Source organism: Bombyx mori, chromosome 23 (assembly GCF_030269925.1).
Source record: "Bombyx mori chromosome 23, ASM3026992v2".
NCBI lineage: Eukaryota > Metazoa > Arthropoda > Insecta > Lepidoptera > Bombycidae > Bombyx > Bombyx mori.
The window spans coordinates 18,348,449-18,366,907 of record NC_085129.1 but is presented as its reverse complement, the minus strand read 5'-3'; the positions used below and the strand labels follow the sequence as shown (position 1 = coordinate 18,366,907).

At 42.5% G+C, this 18,459-nt stretch overlaps 1 protein-coding gene across 1 annotated transcript in view; it reads left to right on the top strand.

Annotated features, from left to right (window-relative positions):
* The window catches only part of LOC101741223 (uncharacterized), a 152,218-nt gene that overhangs the window by 118,996 nt on the left and 14,763 nt on the right, over positions 1-18,459 (top strand). The window contains exons 3-5 of the mRNA XM_038019503.2: positions 15,712-15,859; positions 16,996-17,063; positions 17,861-18,008. Coding sequence (XP_037875431.1) covers positions 15,712-15,859; positions 16,996-17,063; positions 17,861-18,008 — 364 coding nt within the window. The remainder of the gene's footprint in view (positions 1-15,711; positions 15,860-16,995; positions 17,064-17,860; positions 18,009-18,459) is intronic.

Genomic DNA, 18,459 nt, shown 5'->3' with positions numbered 1-18,459 from the left:
AAAACAATTTTCGTAACATCCATGTCTCATTTAAATATGTATTTTGATTTCGATGAGCACGCTGGAAATTACGCGATAATTGTTAGCGGTGAATTATTAATCTCACGTCTAATTAATGAAGGCGTTCTAATCCTACAGGCACCGAAATTTCTAAGGAAATATGTATTTAATACGTGCTCACGAACGACTTGTACGATGAAGGAATAATATCGTGTTGTGATATGTCTTCTTCTTTTTCTTCACCTTCTCCCACTAGGTGGGGTCGGGACAGCTAATTTTCCTCTGCCATTCTCTTCTATCATCTTATCTATCTTTTGTCAGCCGTCAGCACAACATTCACTCCTCTCTCTCTCTCTCTCATATCGTTATTCACACAATCTATTCATGTTTTTTCGGTCGACCTCTTCTCCCTCTACCTTGCACTACAATTTCCATACATCTCCTAGTCACATGCATCTTCTCTCTACGCACCACATGTCCATACCACGCTAACCGTCAGCTCTTTAATTTGTTAATTACCGGAGCTACTGTCTGGACTTTACTGGTGGTAGGACCTCTTGTGAGTCCGTAAGGTACCACTACCCTGCCTATTTCTGCCGTGAAGCAGTAATGCGTTTCGGTTTGAAGGGTGGGGCAGCCGTTGTAACTATACTGGAGAGCTTAAAACTTATATCTTAAGGTGGGTGGCACATTTACGTCGTAGATGTCTATGGGTTCCAGTAACCACTTAATACCAGGTGAGCTGTGAGCTCCTCCGCTCATCTGAGCTATAAAAAAAAAGCTACTTTCACACTTCCTCTGATATACTGTGTTGTGATATTTAAATAAGCAAAATGTATAAATTAGTATAATGTAAGTGGTAGGTCGTATTAAGCTTACACAGGTACCGCCATCTTGCCTATTTCTGTCGCGAACTACTTTTGCATTCTGTTTTGAAGAGTGGGACAGCCTATAATCTACAGTAAGTTCGATACTTGAACCTTATATCTTAAAGTGGGTGACGACAATCATATTGTTATTGGTGAGTCAGGTAGGTCGAGAACTGATTCAATTATGTTTGCATTATATTTAAAAAAAAATATATCGAAGAATCTTATATGAGGCACAAACGTCTATGCGATAATTATTTTTTTCTACATATTAAAAACTACTGTTTAACTAAAATAATAATAGTCGTAATTAAAGTATCAAAATGTGTCGTCCGCAGTAAAACCGAAGCAGGTGGGCGAGCCCTCAAAACAATTACGTCTGTATTAATTTTATATTATGTAGTACTCGGATTTATTTCTTTCTACCCACTTTGAATACTAATATTGTGGAAGGGAGGGATTGTCAAACGTTCTGTTAATAGTAATCGCTTTTAGATTTAGGAGCGTTCTTTATGTAACAAATTGACGTGGCGTTACACAGGTGAAACTAGTTCGGAACGAAAAATGGATGTACGTAACTCAGGTTCATTAATAACTTCCATGACAAATCAATAAGTAAATTGATTAGATAGTACTCTTCTACCCACTTATGTAAAGCTCTCCCTCTTTAAGAACGGTTAGCTGCTAGATAACTCAATTGTTGAGTTAAGCTCGCCATTTTATAACTGTTCGCAATTATTGTATTGTATTAAATTTGTGTACAATAAAGTATAAAAACAAATATTGTTATTATAAAAATGAAATCTATATATTAATACGTGAAGCAAAAACTTTGTATTCCTTTTCACGTAAATTGCGCGGACGGAGGAGTATGAAATTTTCCACACTTATGGGGAATATAGAGAAGAAGTGCACAATGCTAATATTTTTTTTAAATAATGCATAGAAGATACATTAAATCAATAAAGAAAATATTACACACACTACACACCATGTATTTGACGCACACACGCATGCCTACTATTTATTGTCAAACTTTTGTTCTTGACGTCTGTTGTCAAATTGAGAATAGATTAAATATTGTTTGTCGTTAATATTTTTTATAGTGTAGTCTTGGCGAAATTTGTGATTATAGAAGTATAAAATACAATCATAATAGTGTACAAACTTACAATTCCAGTTAATTATAGTCGAATTTCGACTACTGCGGGACCTCTAGTCCACATAATTTGCGTAATTAGCGGTATCTAGCGCGCGTTGTGAGTTTGCTCGGATAGGCACCACAATCCTGCCGTTTCCCCCTGAAGAACTCCCAGCTGATATAATACAATTAAGACTCGGACCGCATATTTCAAGATTGGCCCAGCCGTATCCTCCTCCCACCGTTTACAGCAGTAAAAAAGCTTTTACCATTGACGTCGTATAATCAAAAGAACTTGCCATTCTAATACGCTTTTATTAGCTTCATACGTATGTTAGTATATAAGTGAATCTTTGGACATGATTTTGATTCCTCTTCAAAACGTCGAATTAACTGGAAATTTGGCATACTTATCAAGGACCGATGACAATTCAATATTTTAAACAGATTGATCTGTTATTTACTTTCGACAGTCAAAGCAATAAATTCATTTGAGCGCCTTCTTTTTTTCACTTAGCATTGAAAGTATATTAATGAATATTTTTTTGTACATAATGCTAATTAAAAAAAAAGAAAAAAAAAATATGCCATTTTTACATTAAATTTATTTTCTATTTTCTATAAAAAATATAGCTGGATTTTCTATAACAGTGTGTTTTTTAGTTTATCTTTTTAACTATTAGTATTTTTTTTGTACTTAACATGAGAATTCAGCTATGTCGGAATCTAGTCCCTTTTGTTATACCACAAACACCAGACCAGAGTTTGATCCTATCCGGAATGTGTTATGCAGTATGTCTGAAAAATTACTTTCGTATATTTCAAATATCTGGTCACTGGGGCCATCCACCCACCTTGAGATATAAGTTCTAAGGTCTCAGTATAGTTACAACAGCTGCCCTACCCTTCAAACCGAAACGCATTATTGCTTCACGGCAGAAATAGGCAGGGTGGTTGTACCCACCCGCGCGGACTCACAAGAGGTCCTATCACCAGTAAATCATCATTATAACAGTTCAGTTTTGAACAATGTAAATGTCGTACAAAAAAAAGCTATATTTGTAATCACCAATTCACTCATTTCCTGCCTATTTCTAAGGCAAATCAATAAATAGTTGGTTGGGGTGTACTATATAATCGTCAATAAAACGTCATATCAATTTACAAAGGCTTCCTGTTCTCGAGGGCTCTCGTATAAATCGTAAGCAACAATTTCACAATTGTACTTGACGTTTTCAATTGGTAAATTAGATCTCGCGTACAACAAACACAAAACTCGTTTGAAGGAGGACATGTGGCGCTCTGGGTTCGCAGAGGGGAACTCGTTCCAGAGGCATACGGTGTTACGCAATAAAGACTTGCATACACGATCCTGTAGACCGAATGGTAAACAGTCGACGTCGCCTTAAACACGTCATTACGAATCCTCCCGATCCATTAACGGTGCTTTTAGTTACCATAAGCCCCGGTCACCGTCCTCGTCGAACCCGTCGTTTGCGATGAAGGGCTCGATGAGTTAGCCCTTCATCGCAAGCGACGGGTTAACCCATAGACACAGACCACTGAGTTTCTCGCCGGATTTTCTCAGTGGGTGGCTTTTCCGATCCAGTGATAGATTCGGCGAAGCACTGCTCTTGCTAGGGCCAGTATTAGCAACACTCCTGGTTTGAGCCCCGTGAGCTCACCTACACGTCAATGAGAAGCTGAAATAGCCTCTCAAGGCTATCAGCATAAGTAGGAAAAAAATAAAGACTTGACTAAATGCATTGTGGACGAAAGGTCCAGATGGCGTGGACGAGCTCTGTGCCGATCGTGAGTGGCGATATTGGTCAAATGGGTCACAAAAACTGGCTGATGCAGGGTTTTGCCGCAATAGCGTTTGGCGCGAAACAATTGTGAGATTCCATTTGACCAACGTTGGCCGTATTTACCAGTACACACTCAGTGATATCCAGCAAAAGCTTTTCCCCTTTGATTTCCCTAATGAGTATTTGTAAGTACTTGCAGAAGGGGCTATTGATGTTAAAAACTGTTACTCTATGTGGCTAGGGAATATATTGCTAGCAAGTTTCTAATATGAAGCAATTGAGCGCTCGTAGACACACTCGAGAATGTACATTTCAGTTCCAGTAAATCTGAAAACATCGTCGCACGTGTTAAGAATTTTGATTAAGAGTCAAACACACATGTGACGAATAGGCCACGACCGCAAACTTCCATAATGGATTTTCTCCACCAAAATACATATATAAGAAAATGAAAACACACATTTTATGTACGTGTTATACTGATCACAAAAACACCATTATCGGATGCGGTCAATTAATATGATTTTAATGACCAAAAAAGCCAATTTTCGATTCGTTTAAAAACAAAGCACTCATCGTTTTCGCGGCATCTCGTGCCCGCCATTACGCGGTTTGTTTACGTCAAACAGAACAAAATGGCGGCGGACGGTCATCGACGTAAAATATTATTAATATATTTATCACAATCAGGCATGTTTCGCACTTAAATGAGCATTTTAAATACTTATTTGTAATATACGAATGCTTATTGATTTAAATCTCGTTAAAATTATATTTCTTATTTACTTCTAACACAAGGTAGCGAATCGCATGACGCTGCTGACGTCCATGAGCTTCTATGGCCACTCACTCTCCCATTCACGAGACATTCCCCTCTGCACGCTTCGAAATTTAAAGATCGACCAATAAAACGTGTGAAACGCCAAACATAATCCACGCGGCGTTTTTAATTTATGTTACGTCCATGCATCCCGAACAGAAACACTGTTTACCTGATCAATTAACGCTGGTTTTGTTGCGGCCGCTTAATTATGAAAGTTCGAATCGTGGTGTCAGTAACGTATTAAATTAATAAAATTCTAAACTGATTATTATGATAACGGGATTGTTATGTACATACATATAACTGTTATCAAGACAAAGTTTGAACACTGTATAATAGTATCATGGTATTTTTATCCCTACCTATTCGCCAGTAGCCTAAGGGCTATTCCACCGGTCATCGTTCTCGTCGAATCCGAAGAGCTAGGCGAGTAAATTAACCCAACAGACACAGCCCACTGAGTTTCTCGCCGGATCTTCTCAGTCGGTCGCGTTTCCGAACCGGTGGTAGATTCAGCGAAGCACGGCTCTTGCTAGGGTCAGTGTTAGCAACGTCATCAGGTTTGACTCGTGAGCTCACCTACTGCGGCGAATCTAGAATAACCCCTAGAGGTTACTAGAATAGGTAGGAATAAAAAAAGGCTATTCCAACTACACCCGGACGTCTAGGTGAGCTCACGGGCTCAACCTGAGTGAATTTGTTAACACTAGCCTTAATCAATATTGTAGTAATTGTTACGTTATAATACTCATTGTAAAAAACTCATATTTAAAAAAAATAATGTAATATTAAAAAATTAATAAATAATAATTTATTAAAAAAAAAAAAAAACATGCCCGCTGAGTTTCTTGCCAATTCTTCTCAGGACGGAGGCTAGTTCTTGTGAATTGGCGGTAGTTCTTTTGACGTTCAACAAGTATGTACTTTCATTTATGTTGAATAAAAAATTTTTGATTTGATTTGATTTGATTTGAACAAAAGCAGTTCTTCGCTGAATCTAGCACCAGTTCGGAATCGTGACCCACTGAAAAGATCCGGCGAGAAACTCAGTGGGCTGTATCTATGGGTTAGTTCGCTCCTCGTAATCGACAAGGACTTTTTGTTTGTTGAGATGTCTCGATGGTCCACGATCAAGTGGCAACTGGAGCACGTAGACACAACAACGTGAATACGACCCCTCCCCCCGGCCTTGAGACATGAGGTCGAAATCTCAATTATGCCGCATAACGGGTGTCTCATCTTTCGCAGACTGCTTACGTGGTGGAAATCGACAGAATTGAATTTCCTACAACTGTGGCTTACAATACAATTTACTACCAGTGAATGTCGATTGATTTATACTGGAGAATGCTGCTGTGATTAGTCCCTAGTCGCTGACATCAACAGAAAGAGACGGAGTGGGATCTAGGACGCCAAAAAACCAAAAATCTATCAGAGTAAACAAAGATTGTCTGTGAAGACAAACGAATAGATAAATTTTCACTGGAACTTTTGGAACTTTTGGAACTGGAACTGGAACTTGGAAATTTTCACAGCGTATAGGTGAATAGAAATAAACCAAAAATAAAAATGCTAAAGTAAAATAAAACATAAACTCCGCTAGCACGATTTTGCACTTAATAATTTTCGCTTTAGTAATAATTTCAATAAAACATTTGTTGTCTGCGAGTAAAATCCAAGCTTTCATATTCGTTCGTACGTAACGCCCTCTGGCTAACTAACAGGCTTTTGTCTCTGTCCCGCCTGTTTGTTTAAATATATAACAGAGCGAGAGGGACATACGTAAATGAGCGAAGTTCATTAGGCATTCAGAGAATGAAACTCGATCATACAATTTCCTCGGCGTGTTTAGACGGGGACGGGTTAATGTAGTAAGGAGCTATCAACAAATTAATTTAAACATTCAATGCTATCCTAAAAAGATGATTATTTAGCAAAGCCAATATCGTCTCTCCAATTCCGTCGAATTAGTTTCGAGATATTTCAAGAATTTTAATCAAATTCAGACGAAAACATGGCGATACCCTTGAAGGCTCCGAGAGATACAACATTTTTTTTTTTTTTTTTTTTCCGGGCCGGGGGCCGAACCTCCTACGAGGTCCCCGCGCCTAGGGGGCGCGCGGGGTATGTGAGACTCAACGATCTGCAGGTGTTGAGAGCAGATCGCGGGCCCAAGGATTTTAGGGCCCACCCACTAAACGACTCCCCTGCACTCTTACACCCGACGTCCGATCTCCGTCCGGGGTCAGAACCCGTTCAGAGTAGGGGGGTTCCCGCGGTCAACACTACAACCAGACACGCGGCGCCACCCCGAGGACGCCCGACCGACGGGTCGTCGAGGCGATAGTCGACGACCAACGACGTCGGTCTCCGCGGTACGGCGGCCCTACCAGGCCGCCCGGGCGGTGCCGCTGGTGTTCCGGGATACCCCGCTGGGCCAGAACCAGCCTGCCGGGTCGGAACGCGATACACCGCCGACCGGGTTGCTCTTCAACAGTATGTTCGGCGACGACAGCGACGACGAAAATGCGGACCGCATCGCAGTCCGCAGCCGCCGACGCGCCGTCCCGTCCTCCTGGTGCCAGCGCGCTAGAGTGACGGTAGCGTGCGGCGCAGCCTCAACCCCCTTAGGTCGCCCCGTGACCATCACCGGGAGGAGACTGCCTCCTCATAGGGGCTGGAGCTGGACAAACGCCCTCCTCCGAACCCCGGCTCGACGGCGGCGGCACGGCGCCGAGAGGGAAGAAGAGCTCTCCCTCTCCCGTTCCGCCGCCTCCTTCTGCGAGATGGTGGACTCGCAGAAGTCGAGCATCGCCTGCCAGGACTCGTCGCTGCCGAGCATCGTAGCCACGACGGTCGGAAGCGACAAGTCCGGTCCTATTTTTGCAACGAGGACGCGGCGCTGCTCCGCGAAAGCGGTGCAGTACGCGAGCGTGTGCTCCACCGTGTCCTCGTTGCAGCCACTGCAGTGGTGGCACTTCGGCGTCGGCTCCCTCCGGGCGACGAGGTGCAGGTAGCGACCGAAACAGCCGTGTCCCGTGAGCACCTGTGTCGCTCGGAAGGTGAGACGTCCTCGGTCGCGATTCACCCATTCCGAGAGGACCGGGCGGATCGCCTCGACGGTCCGTCGCCCGTAGGCGGGGTCCGCCAGGCGGCGAGACCACGCCTCGAGCACGGCACGCCGAGATTGAAGCTTCCGCGCTCGAACTTCCGCCGCGCCGGGACGCGGCTCCCCCCTGGAGCGGAGATCGCATCGCCACGCGTAATCCGCAGCGAGCGCCTCCGCTTCCAGGTCCCAGGGAGGCGTCCCAGCTAGCACGCACGCCGCCTCAAACGAGACGGTGCGGTATCCACGAACCGCCCTGACCGCAATCGCGCGCTGCGGACGTCGCAACGCCGCAACGTTGTCGCGGGTCAGGGCGTGGCACCACACGGGAGCCCCGTACAGTGCCATCGACCGCACCACCCCCGTGTAGAGGCGGCGCACCACCAAGTCAGGCCCCCCGACGTTCGGCAACAGCCGACTCAGCGACCCGGCAGCCGCCATCAGTCGGGGACCTGAGAGATACAACATAATTCAACCTGCGTGCTTCCATATAACATAAACACGTCCAATAACAAAGGCAACTAAGTAATATGATTAAGGCACTCCTTTACCGATGGTCCGTATTCTATTAGGACGTTGTCATTGAATTATAATAATTATTCTGGTATATTGTGTATAACAGAATGTTCATTTTCTTGGCACTATGACATGTCCTTCTTCACACTGGCTTCTTAGAGCTGTTCTTTAACTAGACACAGCCGTGGATGATTCTTGTATAATGCACATCGTCAAACTACTAGTAAACATCTTGACACACGAGATTCAACTCTCGATTTGTCCCTTCCTATTAAACGCATCCCTGCACAGCTGATCTAAACAGGAATGTGGTACCTACTCGTATGGACTCAAATGTCCAAATGTTTGAACCCAAATGTTTTTGCTGGTGGTAGGACCTCTTGTGAGTCCGTACGGGTAGGTACCACCACCCTGCCTATTTCTGCCTTGAAGCAGCAATGCGCTTCGGTTTGAAGGGTGGGGCAGCGGTTGTAACTATACTGGGACCTTAGAACTATTATCTCAAGGTGGGTGGCGCATTTACGTTGTAGATGTCGATGTGGCTACTTAACACCAAGTGGACTGTGAGCTCGTCCACCTATCTAAGCAATAAAAAAATACTATAGTTTCATAATAGGATCGAAATAAGTACCAGTACGATATCCAACTTTCGACAATTGCCCCCCGCCACCCACCCCTCCTTACTAAACGCATCCCTGCCCAGCTAATCTAGACAAGAATGTGGCACCTACTCGTATAGATCGACAAAACCGACATGACAGTTTCATAAAAGCATGAAATGAGTCTAGGCTTATATTTATGTATCACTGGCGTGGCGTCACTTTCTCTGTCAACAGTAGCCACTTACCGCTGAGCAGTAAGTCAGATTCCTTGAATTTTTACGACATTTAGCTTAAGCGATTTAAATACGGAAAACAGGTCTTTAAAATGACTTCGTCTCTTTGGCATGAACTCGTCCCCTCTGCTAATTACAGAAATGAGATTAAGAATGCTCCGGCGACAGGTATACTCGTATTGTACTTAGTAATTTAATAACTAATTAACCGAATTTCGAAAAAGATTGTAGTTTGTAATTGGAAAATGTAAGGCCTCAAAGCGGACTGTCATCGCATCTGGTAGCGCGAGGAGTCCGCACGGGTTTTTTTTTATTGCCCTTGTAGCTGACGAGCATACGGCCCACCTGATGGTAAGTGGTTACCGTCACCCATGGACTTCAGCAATGCCAGGGGCAGAGCCAAGCCGCTGCCTACCGATAATTATCACCAAGAGAACCATGTTTGTCGTGAAGCAATAGCGTGTTATTTGAAGGGCGGGACAGCGGTTATGCAATCGAGATATCGGCTAGTCTGAGAGCATCGTAGACGAGAGAACCGATGGTGGTGTGGACCTGGCCAGATCAGCGCATTGATTGGACTGCACTCTCGCGGTCTGTTGCCTTCCACTTTGACAAAAATCTCTAGTTCTTTCAAATTTCCTCCGTCTTTCCTGGTAATGTTCCCGGAGTACTGTTACGCCGGTAAGAGTAACGCCGAATAGTCGAACAAATATCGAAGGATCTAGTAGCACCTGGAACGCTTGAGAAGTACAACGCCATCTATTGTCAGAAAACGGAAAATAATACTAGAGATGTGTGGAATATTCTCGATAATTCTAGGGATGTGGTATCGGTTATAAAAGCGTTGCAGAGATGGCATTCAGTAATCGGAACTACCCGAAGCGAAACAGCGAACGGATCACCTGAAGCGAAGCGGAAGAAGCAAATTGAGAATTTTAATGTGTAGTGAAGTGTTTTAAGTGTTCTAATTGTTGAATACAGTTTTTAGTTGTACTTTGGTGGAACATTTATTTATTCCGAATCACAGCGCGTAACAGTACTATAGGATTAGCATTAAGCTGATCCCAAAAAGCCTTGTCTTGAATTTGATGCGTTGGTCCGATAAGCAGTAAATTTCATAATGAAATCCCCCATATTAGGTTTCATGAGACGTTGACGACAAACGTCACCTATTTTGCCAAAATACAATAGACAGTTTCAGAGCTGTGAAGGATCAGATAGTGTTAATAACCGTACAATAAAATATATCAAAATGGACAATGTAAATTTTTGTACAATTCCTATATCTAGAGCTGTTTTCATGTAATAGATGATGAATTATTAAAAACGTAATTAAGTTAAGGCAAAATTCAAAATGGATAAATAATAACATAATAATAATACGTGTATTAATAAAGATACGAATAATATTTAAAAAATAAAAAATAAAAACAATCTCAAATCTAAACTCTCAAACATTGAAGTTATAATGATCGATCATAAAGCATCGACCTTGATGCGCCAGCAATTTTTCAAGTTAATCGACCATCTTGAAGTCAACGAAGATTCTAAATATGAAAATGCGTTTGTTTGTCATGCATCTTTCACGTTGAAACGAAGCCACGGATTGACATGATATTTTTAACGTAACAGTAGTTAGGTCAGGTGTGTGACATAGGCTGTTTAATATTCCAAAAAAATGTCATTCCCACGGGAAACCACGCTGACACTTCTCCAGGATAAAGCGCGATACCGCGGCTAATAGCTAGTCAACTAAGAATTCACATAAGTAAAGACCCTCGCTGGGAACGCGAAGCATTGATTTCTGAAATAAGTAGGGTCATTTCAACAGCATTCAACTTTGGAAGCAACAAGACATTCGCCCTGGAAATGTTCGGACGCTAATAGATTTAAAGACAAACTACTCCTCTTATCCCATTTTCCCAGACCAGCCGGTTCGCTTGACCTCAATCGAGGTTCTTACGGACCTCCGCCACAAAAGCACCTGTAGCCTCAATACATTGTTGATTTTAATATCCACGCTCTGATGAATAATTGTATTCACAACGATTTGTCTTATCTTCACTGCTTTCGCGAATAACATCGTTCTGTTATTTCTATACGAACATCAGTCATCGGACCGGAATTTTAATAAATTTAATTAAATTGTCACTTTAATAACATTGGTTTATTTACGTTTTCGTTTTGCGAAAATTGTATAGATCTCTGATTAAAATGAACGGATGGATATTCGATGTTGCTTGGGCGTTTTGAAAAATCTCACTTCCTTTATAACTTGATTTAAAGCGTATAAGGTAAGGAGAATTCTGCTACTAACGCAGCAGAATTCTAATGTCTCCTGCTGATAGCATCGATTATTCAGAGCTGCAAAGCATAGAAATATTATCATTACAATAGCATAAGCTTCTGAGAACAGGGCTCAATAGTAAATAAAGATTATAAGGTTATCAGAAAAGGACCGTAGTTTCTAAAATACTGTGACTAATAAGTTGGCGACCATGTCTTTTGTAGCACAGAGACCGGCTTGTGGTCTTTTAAAATTTTCTGGTAATTTGAAGAGCGGGCGTCTTAAGACTTGGATGGACTGTATGGATATGCCAGAGATGGATGTCGATACAGATATCACGAATGAAAAATCGGTGACCCAACATAAGGCCATGTAGTAGAAGAAGTCTTGAACTTGCCCTGTTTTTGAATGCCTGTTACGTTCTTACTATCGCCGATAATGACGTAGCTCCATCACATCTAGCGGAAACTCGACGGAGCCGCTTACGGTGAATACTTAACCCAAATTACTTCTTTGGTCACGCGTGAATAAACATGGACGCGTCTACAGCAGAATGCGCTTCTGAGATTTCGGTGAAGTCAACCGTTAATTTTGTTCAATGGGTGTACCTACCGCACTTCGGTCGTAATAAAACGCGGCCGCATTGAGTAACTCCTTTTATTCGAGCCCGGCTGGACCTGAATGAAGGTCTTAGCGGTTGGTAGCGATCACGCGAACACCTGGCTACACTAAAACAATGCGAGCCCGCACGTAATACTGAGTAATGCTCAACATGTTGGATGTGGAGCGATTCATAAGCGACTAGCGTTTTTACAAGTATATGGTTTTGATATTACCTTATTCAATTGAAGCCGGAATCGTTTTTAGCAACATTGAGGCTTGGATTTGAAAGAGGCTCTAGTTAGGAAAGTAATGTGTCTCAAGCTGGCGCATTTCGAGCGATTAGTGGAACATGAGGGGGAAGATAGAAAGATGAATCCTTTTACAAATTTTCTTTATATTTGATTTTAATCTTTGTTATAACTTTTATATTACCTTATTTAGTTGAAGCGGAAATCGCGATGTTTTTAGCAACGTTGAGGCTTGGATTTGAAGAACGCTCTAGTTAGGAAGATAATTTGTCTCAAGCTAACGCATCACGAGCTAAGCAATAAACGAGCATAATTAGTGGAAAATGAGAAGGAAGTTAGAAAGATGAATCCTTTTACAATTTTTCCTATAAAGTGTCCTCAAATACTTTATCCAAAATGGTAGGCGTAACCATAGTTACTACTTACGAGCAATTCAGTCTGAGTGTCCTGCTTCCGATGGTAACCAATAAGTAGGATATTAAAATGAACCATTCCCAAAGGAAAATGACTACGAATGCGCAAAAGGAAAACATTACACCCTCGTGAATGTTAAATAAAGACATACATGTATATGTATTATTACATATTGGTCTAGAGCAGTGTTTCCCAACGTTTTTTGTGCCATGCCCCACTGTAACGTTTCAAAAATTTTTATGCCCCTCATCCATCATCTTTAACATAAAAAAATTGATTTGTTTACTTAAAGAAACATAAATGATAGATTTTAGGAAGAAATCACTATGAAATTGCTATCAAAACACAGTAAGCAATATTTCAAAACATATAATAAAAAACTGAAATTCAAATTCAAAATAATTTGAATGTAGATTTTATATATTAATTTAGTGCGATGGCCCCCCCTTAATTATTAGAATGCCCCCTTGTGGGGCGTGGGCCTCACGTTGGGAAACACCGGTCTAGAGGGTGGCTCGAAGATTTCCTGATAATTTCATCGAAATTCGTCCAGCCGTTACGTGGCCTATAGGCAACAAACATACATACACATTACGATTTATATATTTATAGATTTTTGGACCAAACACCACGACTCATTGAATTCATAACAGCTGTCAATGAGAACGAACAGCGCGAAATGTAAAACTACATTAGGTTCACAATTATTGCCTAGGTCCTTTGTTTTAAACCCTATTTTATGGCTTCTTAGTTCTCTGCAATTATGTGATGCTATAGAATGGTATTAGATTTTTTTTCTTTAAGCAAAATGCATCGAACTCAATAATAATCTAAAAGCGGAAAGGAAATGGAAAACAGCCCACCTGGTGTTCAGTGGTTACTGGAGCCCATAGACATTTACAGCGTAAATGCGCCACCCGCTTTGAGATGAAGTTCTAAGGTCTCAGTATAGTTACAACGGTTGCCCCACCCTTCAAGCCGAAACTCACGGCAGAAATAGGCGGTGTGGTGGTACCTACCCGTGCGGACTCAAAAGAGGTCCTACCACCAAAATATTAAAAACATATAATATTTTAATACTGTTCAGGGTGTTAGGGTCAAAGTAACTCGGTAACGGCACTCGTCGAACTTGACAAAGAGATCGACGTGCAACCTAACCCATGCATCAGGCCGCTGAGTTCCTCGCCGAATCTTCTCAGCGGGTCGCGATTCCGATCCGTTAGTAGATTCATTCGCGAAGCAGCTGCTCTTGAGTATTAGGTCTCCTTCGCTTCGAAGGCGCTCGGGCAGCTATTAGCTAATCCACCCCTCCTGGCTACCAGTAATCCTTCAATCATAAAAAAGGTTAAAAGTAACGAAATGTATTTTCATTTCCTCCCGACACGTGTGCAGATTTTCAAGTTAATCGGATTTAAAAATCCCATGAAAAGCCTTGCGTCCACGCAATTTTATTTCTTGCATCCAGCTTTCCTGTCCGACATATGTACAATGGACGCGGATGTGCACGATATAAAACCACAATAAACTTATACAATAGCACGGTTTTAACGTCATCTTTACGAGTTCTTCACTACCAGGTTTATACGTGTTTTACGATGGAGAAAACGTAAAGGATCTTACGCGGAAATGGCTATAGTCTCATTTCGCATGGACTGAATACCAGACGAAGTGGAGTAATCGGAAGGCTGTGAATCATGAGATAAGGTCTGCTGCTAGATCCTAGATTTGATACCGCTTGTTTTCGGTATAGCAAGAAAAGCGCCCAATAATCTGCGTTTGGGGCAGAAATTAAAAATGAGATTTTGATTAACGCGTAATGCATCTCTATGTTCGGAGCGTGATTTGCTGTCCACCCCCGGTTACCCGTTCGCATGGCACGTGTAGAGCAGTTTTTTCCCTGCCTAAGCTGATGGTCTAGAGAGGCCACATCAGCGTCACCGGGCTAGTAGGTGAGCTCACGGGGCTCAGACATGACGATGTTGCTAACACGAACCCTAGCAAGAGCCGTGCTTCGCAGAATCTACCATAGGAACGGAAACGGACCCACTGAGAAGATCTGGCGAGAAACTCAGTGGGCTGTGTCTGTGGGTTAATTTCTTCGCCGAGCCCTTCGTCGCAAGCGATGACCGGTATGTAGAGTAGATTACACGTCGTCGTCATAATTGCCCCTCGCCGGTCCCCAAGCCACCACCACAGGGGGGCGCGACTTAGTTACTGCTTATATTTCTTGCGGTTCGGCCAATTTGTTAGTTTAAATTCGTCTATGCATCTTTCTTTGATATTTCGCTTCTCCAATGACTAGTTCGTAGGTACGACAAGCAATTCGGTTCTTCCACCTAACTTCAGCAAAAACCGTTCTGATTGTGTATAACCTTTTCGAAATTTCAAACAAGATCGTATGACGGTTTCACGGTTGATTGTGGTTATTAATTATAATTTATACGGATTTGATTTTTATTACACGATGTCATTCCTTCACCGTGAAAGACAACCGGGAATATATTTGAATAGGTAGATCTATCCGTCAGTGTAAGATGCCTGGGTGACAAAGATAAAGCGTGTATAGAGCATTTCTTTTTTAATGGTTAGATGGGTGCACGAGCTCACAGCCCACCTGGTGTTAAGTGGTTACTAGAGCACATAGACATCTACAACGTAAATACGCCACCCACCTTGAGATTTAAGCTATAAGGTTTCAGTATAGTTACAACGGCTGCTCCACCCTTCAAACCGAAACGCATTACTGCTTCACTGCAAAAATAGGCAGGGTGGTTGTACCTACCCGTGCGGACTCACAAGAGGTCCTACCACCAGTAAGCATTACGCAATTATTGAAGAATCTTTCTATACGTCCTGCTATATCTCTCTACACGATCTCCAATCATTGTTACCGTCAGTTTTAAGTTACAAGAACAATTACATATGCTGCAGCAACATCTTAATATCGGGTGTGCTTAAAATCATCTTACTCAACGAATAAGTTCACGTGTAAGGAATTGTTAAGCTTAAAACTTTACACAATCGGTGTATTTGGACTTAATCGTATATGTTTCGTTTCCAGGTGGCGGCTGCACGTTTCCAGAGGGCTGGACGGGTAGCTGGTTCCAGTCCGGGAATCCGGGTCTAATCACAATCAACAAAACCCATATACAGATGAAGGGAGAATGCTATGAGACAGACTCCAATGATAAATTCCTTTTGTATTACAGGTTAGTTCCTTTTGCTTATTCACTGTTCATGGTAAATACTATTATTACTTGGTAACAACAGTAAAAATTATTTCGATATCTCCGCGAAAACTTCACAGAGCTCGTCTGGACGAGACTTCATTGCGTGTGACGTCATTTGTGGTCAGAACAATTATATGACGTCACGGTTTAAGAGCTCTGTTTGCTTTGACGTGGAAATATGTTAGAATGATTTATTTATTTAATGCTTAAAAATCTAGGTGCGCCACAATACTAGGATTACAATCTAGCTCAATAAGGCTAATAAGTTATTTTAATTTAACGTAAACGACTATTTTATCTAATGTCTTATAAGAATGAAGTCCGCTGACCTTACTAAGTGTCTGTTATGGCTAAATACTTTGTGCATGTGTTCTTTAATTACGTTGGAATGACTAAGGTTGATTTATTGGTTTTTTAATTAGTAGGCAATCTATTATAGGACCTATCTGATGATGAATGGTGATCGTTCACAAGAACAACTTCAGAACTTGAACCGCTACCTACCACTCTTCTGCTAAAATGCATCGTGGTTTGTAGTCCAATTCTTATCAGACCGTGTCGGGGCAAGGTAAAGCGGCCGTCGCTCGAAACATGTCTTGTCGGATCCCCCGGATTAACTCTCGGTGCTTTTAGGCCTCTCAAGGACCGGTCACCGTCCTCGTCGATTACGACGAAGACTTCGATGAGCGAACTAACCCACAGACACAGTCCATTGAGTTTCTCGCCGGATCTTCTCAGTGGGTCGCGATTCCGATCCGGCGGTGGATTCTGAGAAGCAATGCTGTTGTTAAGGCTAGTGTTAGCAAATTCTCTCAGTGAGCTCACCTACCCGTCCCAGCCTAGCTGGAATAGCCTCTTCTTAGGCTACCAGCGAATAAGACGGGAAACAAAATTAGTCCAAATACGGACATTAGCAACTCGATATCCCGAAAAAATACTACGTTATTCACTATTTCTGCTACTTATCAGGTATATTCTGCTACGCGAGTTTACGGGCTACCCGTTGCTAAGCGGTCGCTGTCACAGCCTTCGGAACCCTTGATAGCTACCAGCCAATGCGATCCGACTGGAGGGAAAACGTGAAATTTCTAATCCGCCCACCGTATTGGTTTCAGAAATGAGGACTGCTACAGATGCATGGTGATACACGAGAAACACAAATACGTCTTACAGTACAAAGAGAGTGAGTGATCAATGTTCATGATAATATTAAAGAACTTGTTTGCTTAATGCATTGTCGGGTTATGTGGCATAAGCAAGGCATGTCCTCGTATGATGCTGCAGAGGGATTTGGCATGAGTTTTACGACTGGCTGCCTATCTGACGTCAATTCTCTTAAGGTTATCTCTTAGGGTTATACCTCCAGTATTGCCGTAGGTAGTGGCTTTTAAAGTTATTGCCTTCTAATGTTTGGTTTTGGTATTACTTTGTTATAACAAACCTATAGTGCTAAAATTTAGGCTATTAATGTCATTAGTATATCGTTAGTGATTTCCAGCGGGATCACAACGATGATTCTCGCTCAGACCCAGCCCACTGAGTTTCTCGACGGATCTTCTCATTGGGTAGCTGTTTCCGATCCAGTGGTAGATTCTGCGAAGCTCGCCTCTTGCTAGGGCTAGTGTTAGAAATTCGTCAGGTTTGAGCCCCGTGAGCTCACAAACTCGTTCGCTTAAGCTGACATAAATCCTCCAGGCTAACAGTATAGGTAGGAAAAAAGAAGATGATTCATGATCTTTTTTTTCCTACTTATGCTGATAGTCTTGAGAGGCTATATCAGCGTCACCGGACGAGTAGGTAAGCTCACGGGGCTCAAATCTGGCGAAGTTGCTAACACTCGGATCGGAAACACGACCCACTGAGAAGATCCGGCGGGAAACTCAGTGGGCTGTGTCTGTGGGATACTTTATTGGCCGAGCCCTTCGTCGCAAGCGACGAGTTCGACGAGAACGAACTAATTATTTTGTGTCTGCTCGACAGCATACTGCAACTCCAAGGACTCTTTGTCGTCAATGTGCGAGTCGATCACCGGGGACGCGTCGCTCTACTCCATGTTCAGAAAGGAGCCAAAGCCTGTGCCGCAGCCCTGCCCCTTCCACCCGGCGCCCTTCACCTTCACATATTATCGGCAAGAAATCATTCCTAACGTTTCTTTGTTTAGAATAAGCTTTACTTGCTGTTGGAGACACATATGCCGTCGCCTTAGAGTGGAGACCTCGTAGCGTGGACAGACAGCCAACGAGGTGGACCAATGACCTGGTGAAAGTGGCTGGTAGGGACTGGATGGGAAAGAGAAGAGACCGAAAAGAATGGGGTGCATTCGAAGAGACCCTACACTCAGCATTTGTTGGTTACGGGTTAGAGAAGAGACTGTTGGAATTCGGAATAGTTCTTTTGTTATGGGGTGTGTGTGTGAGGGGGAGTGGTTTGTAACTACAAGACGATAATATTACACAACATCGATGAACATATTGTTTCGCGTATAAGCAGAACTTTGATTAACTCGGTGGTACAGTCGTTAGGGGTTCTGACTGTCGCGCTGAGGGTCGTGGGTTCGATTCCCACGTCCTTATCACATC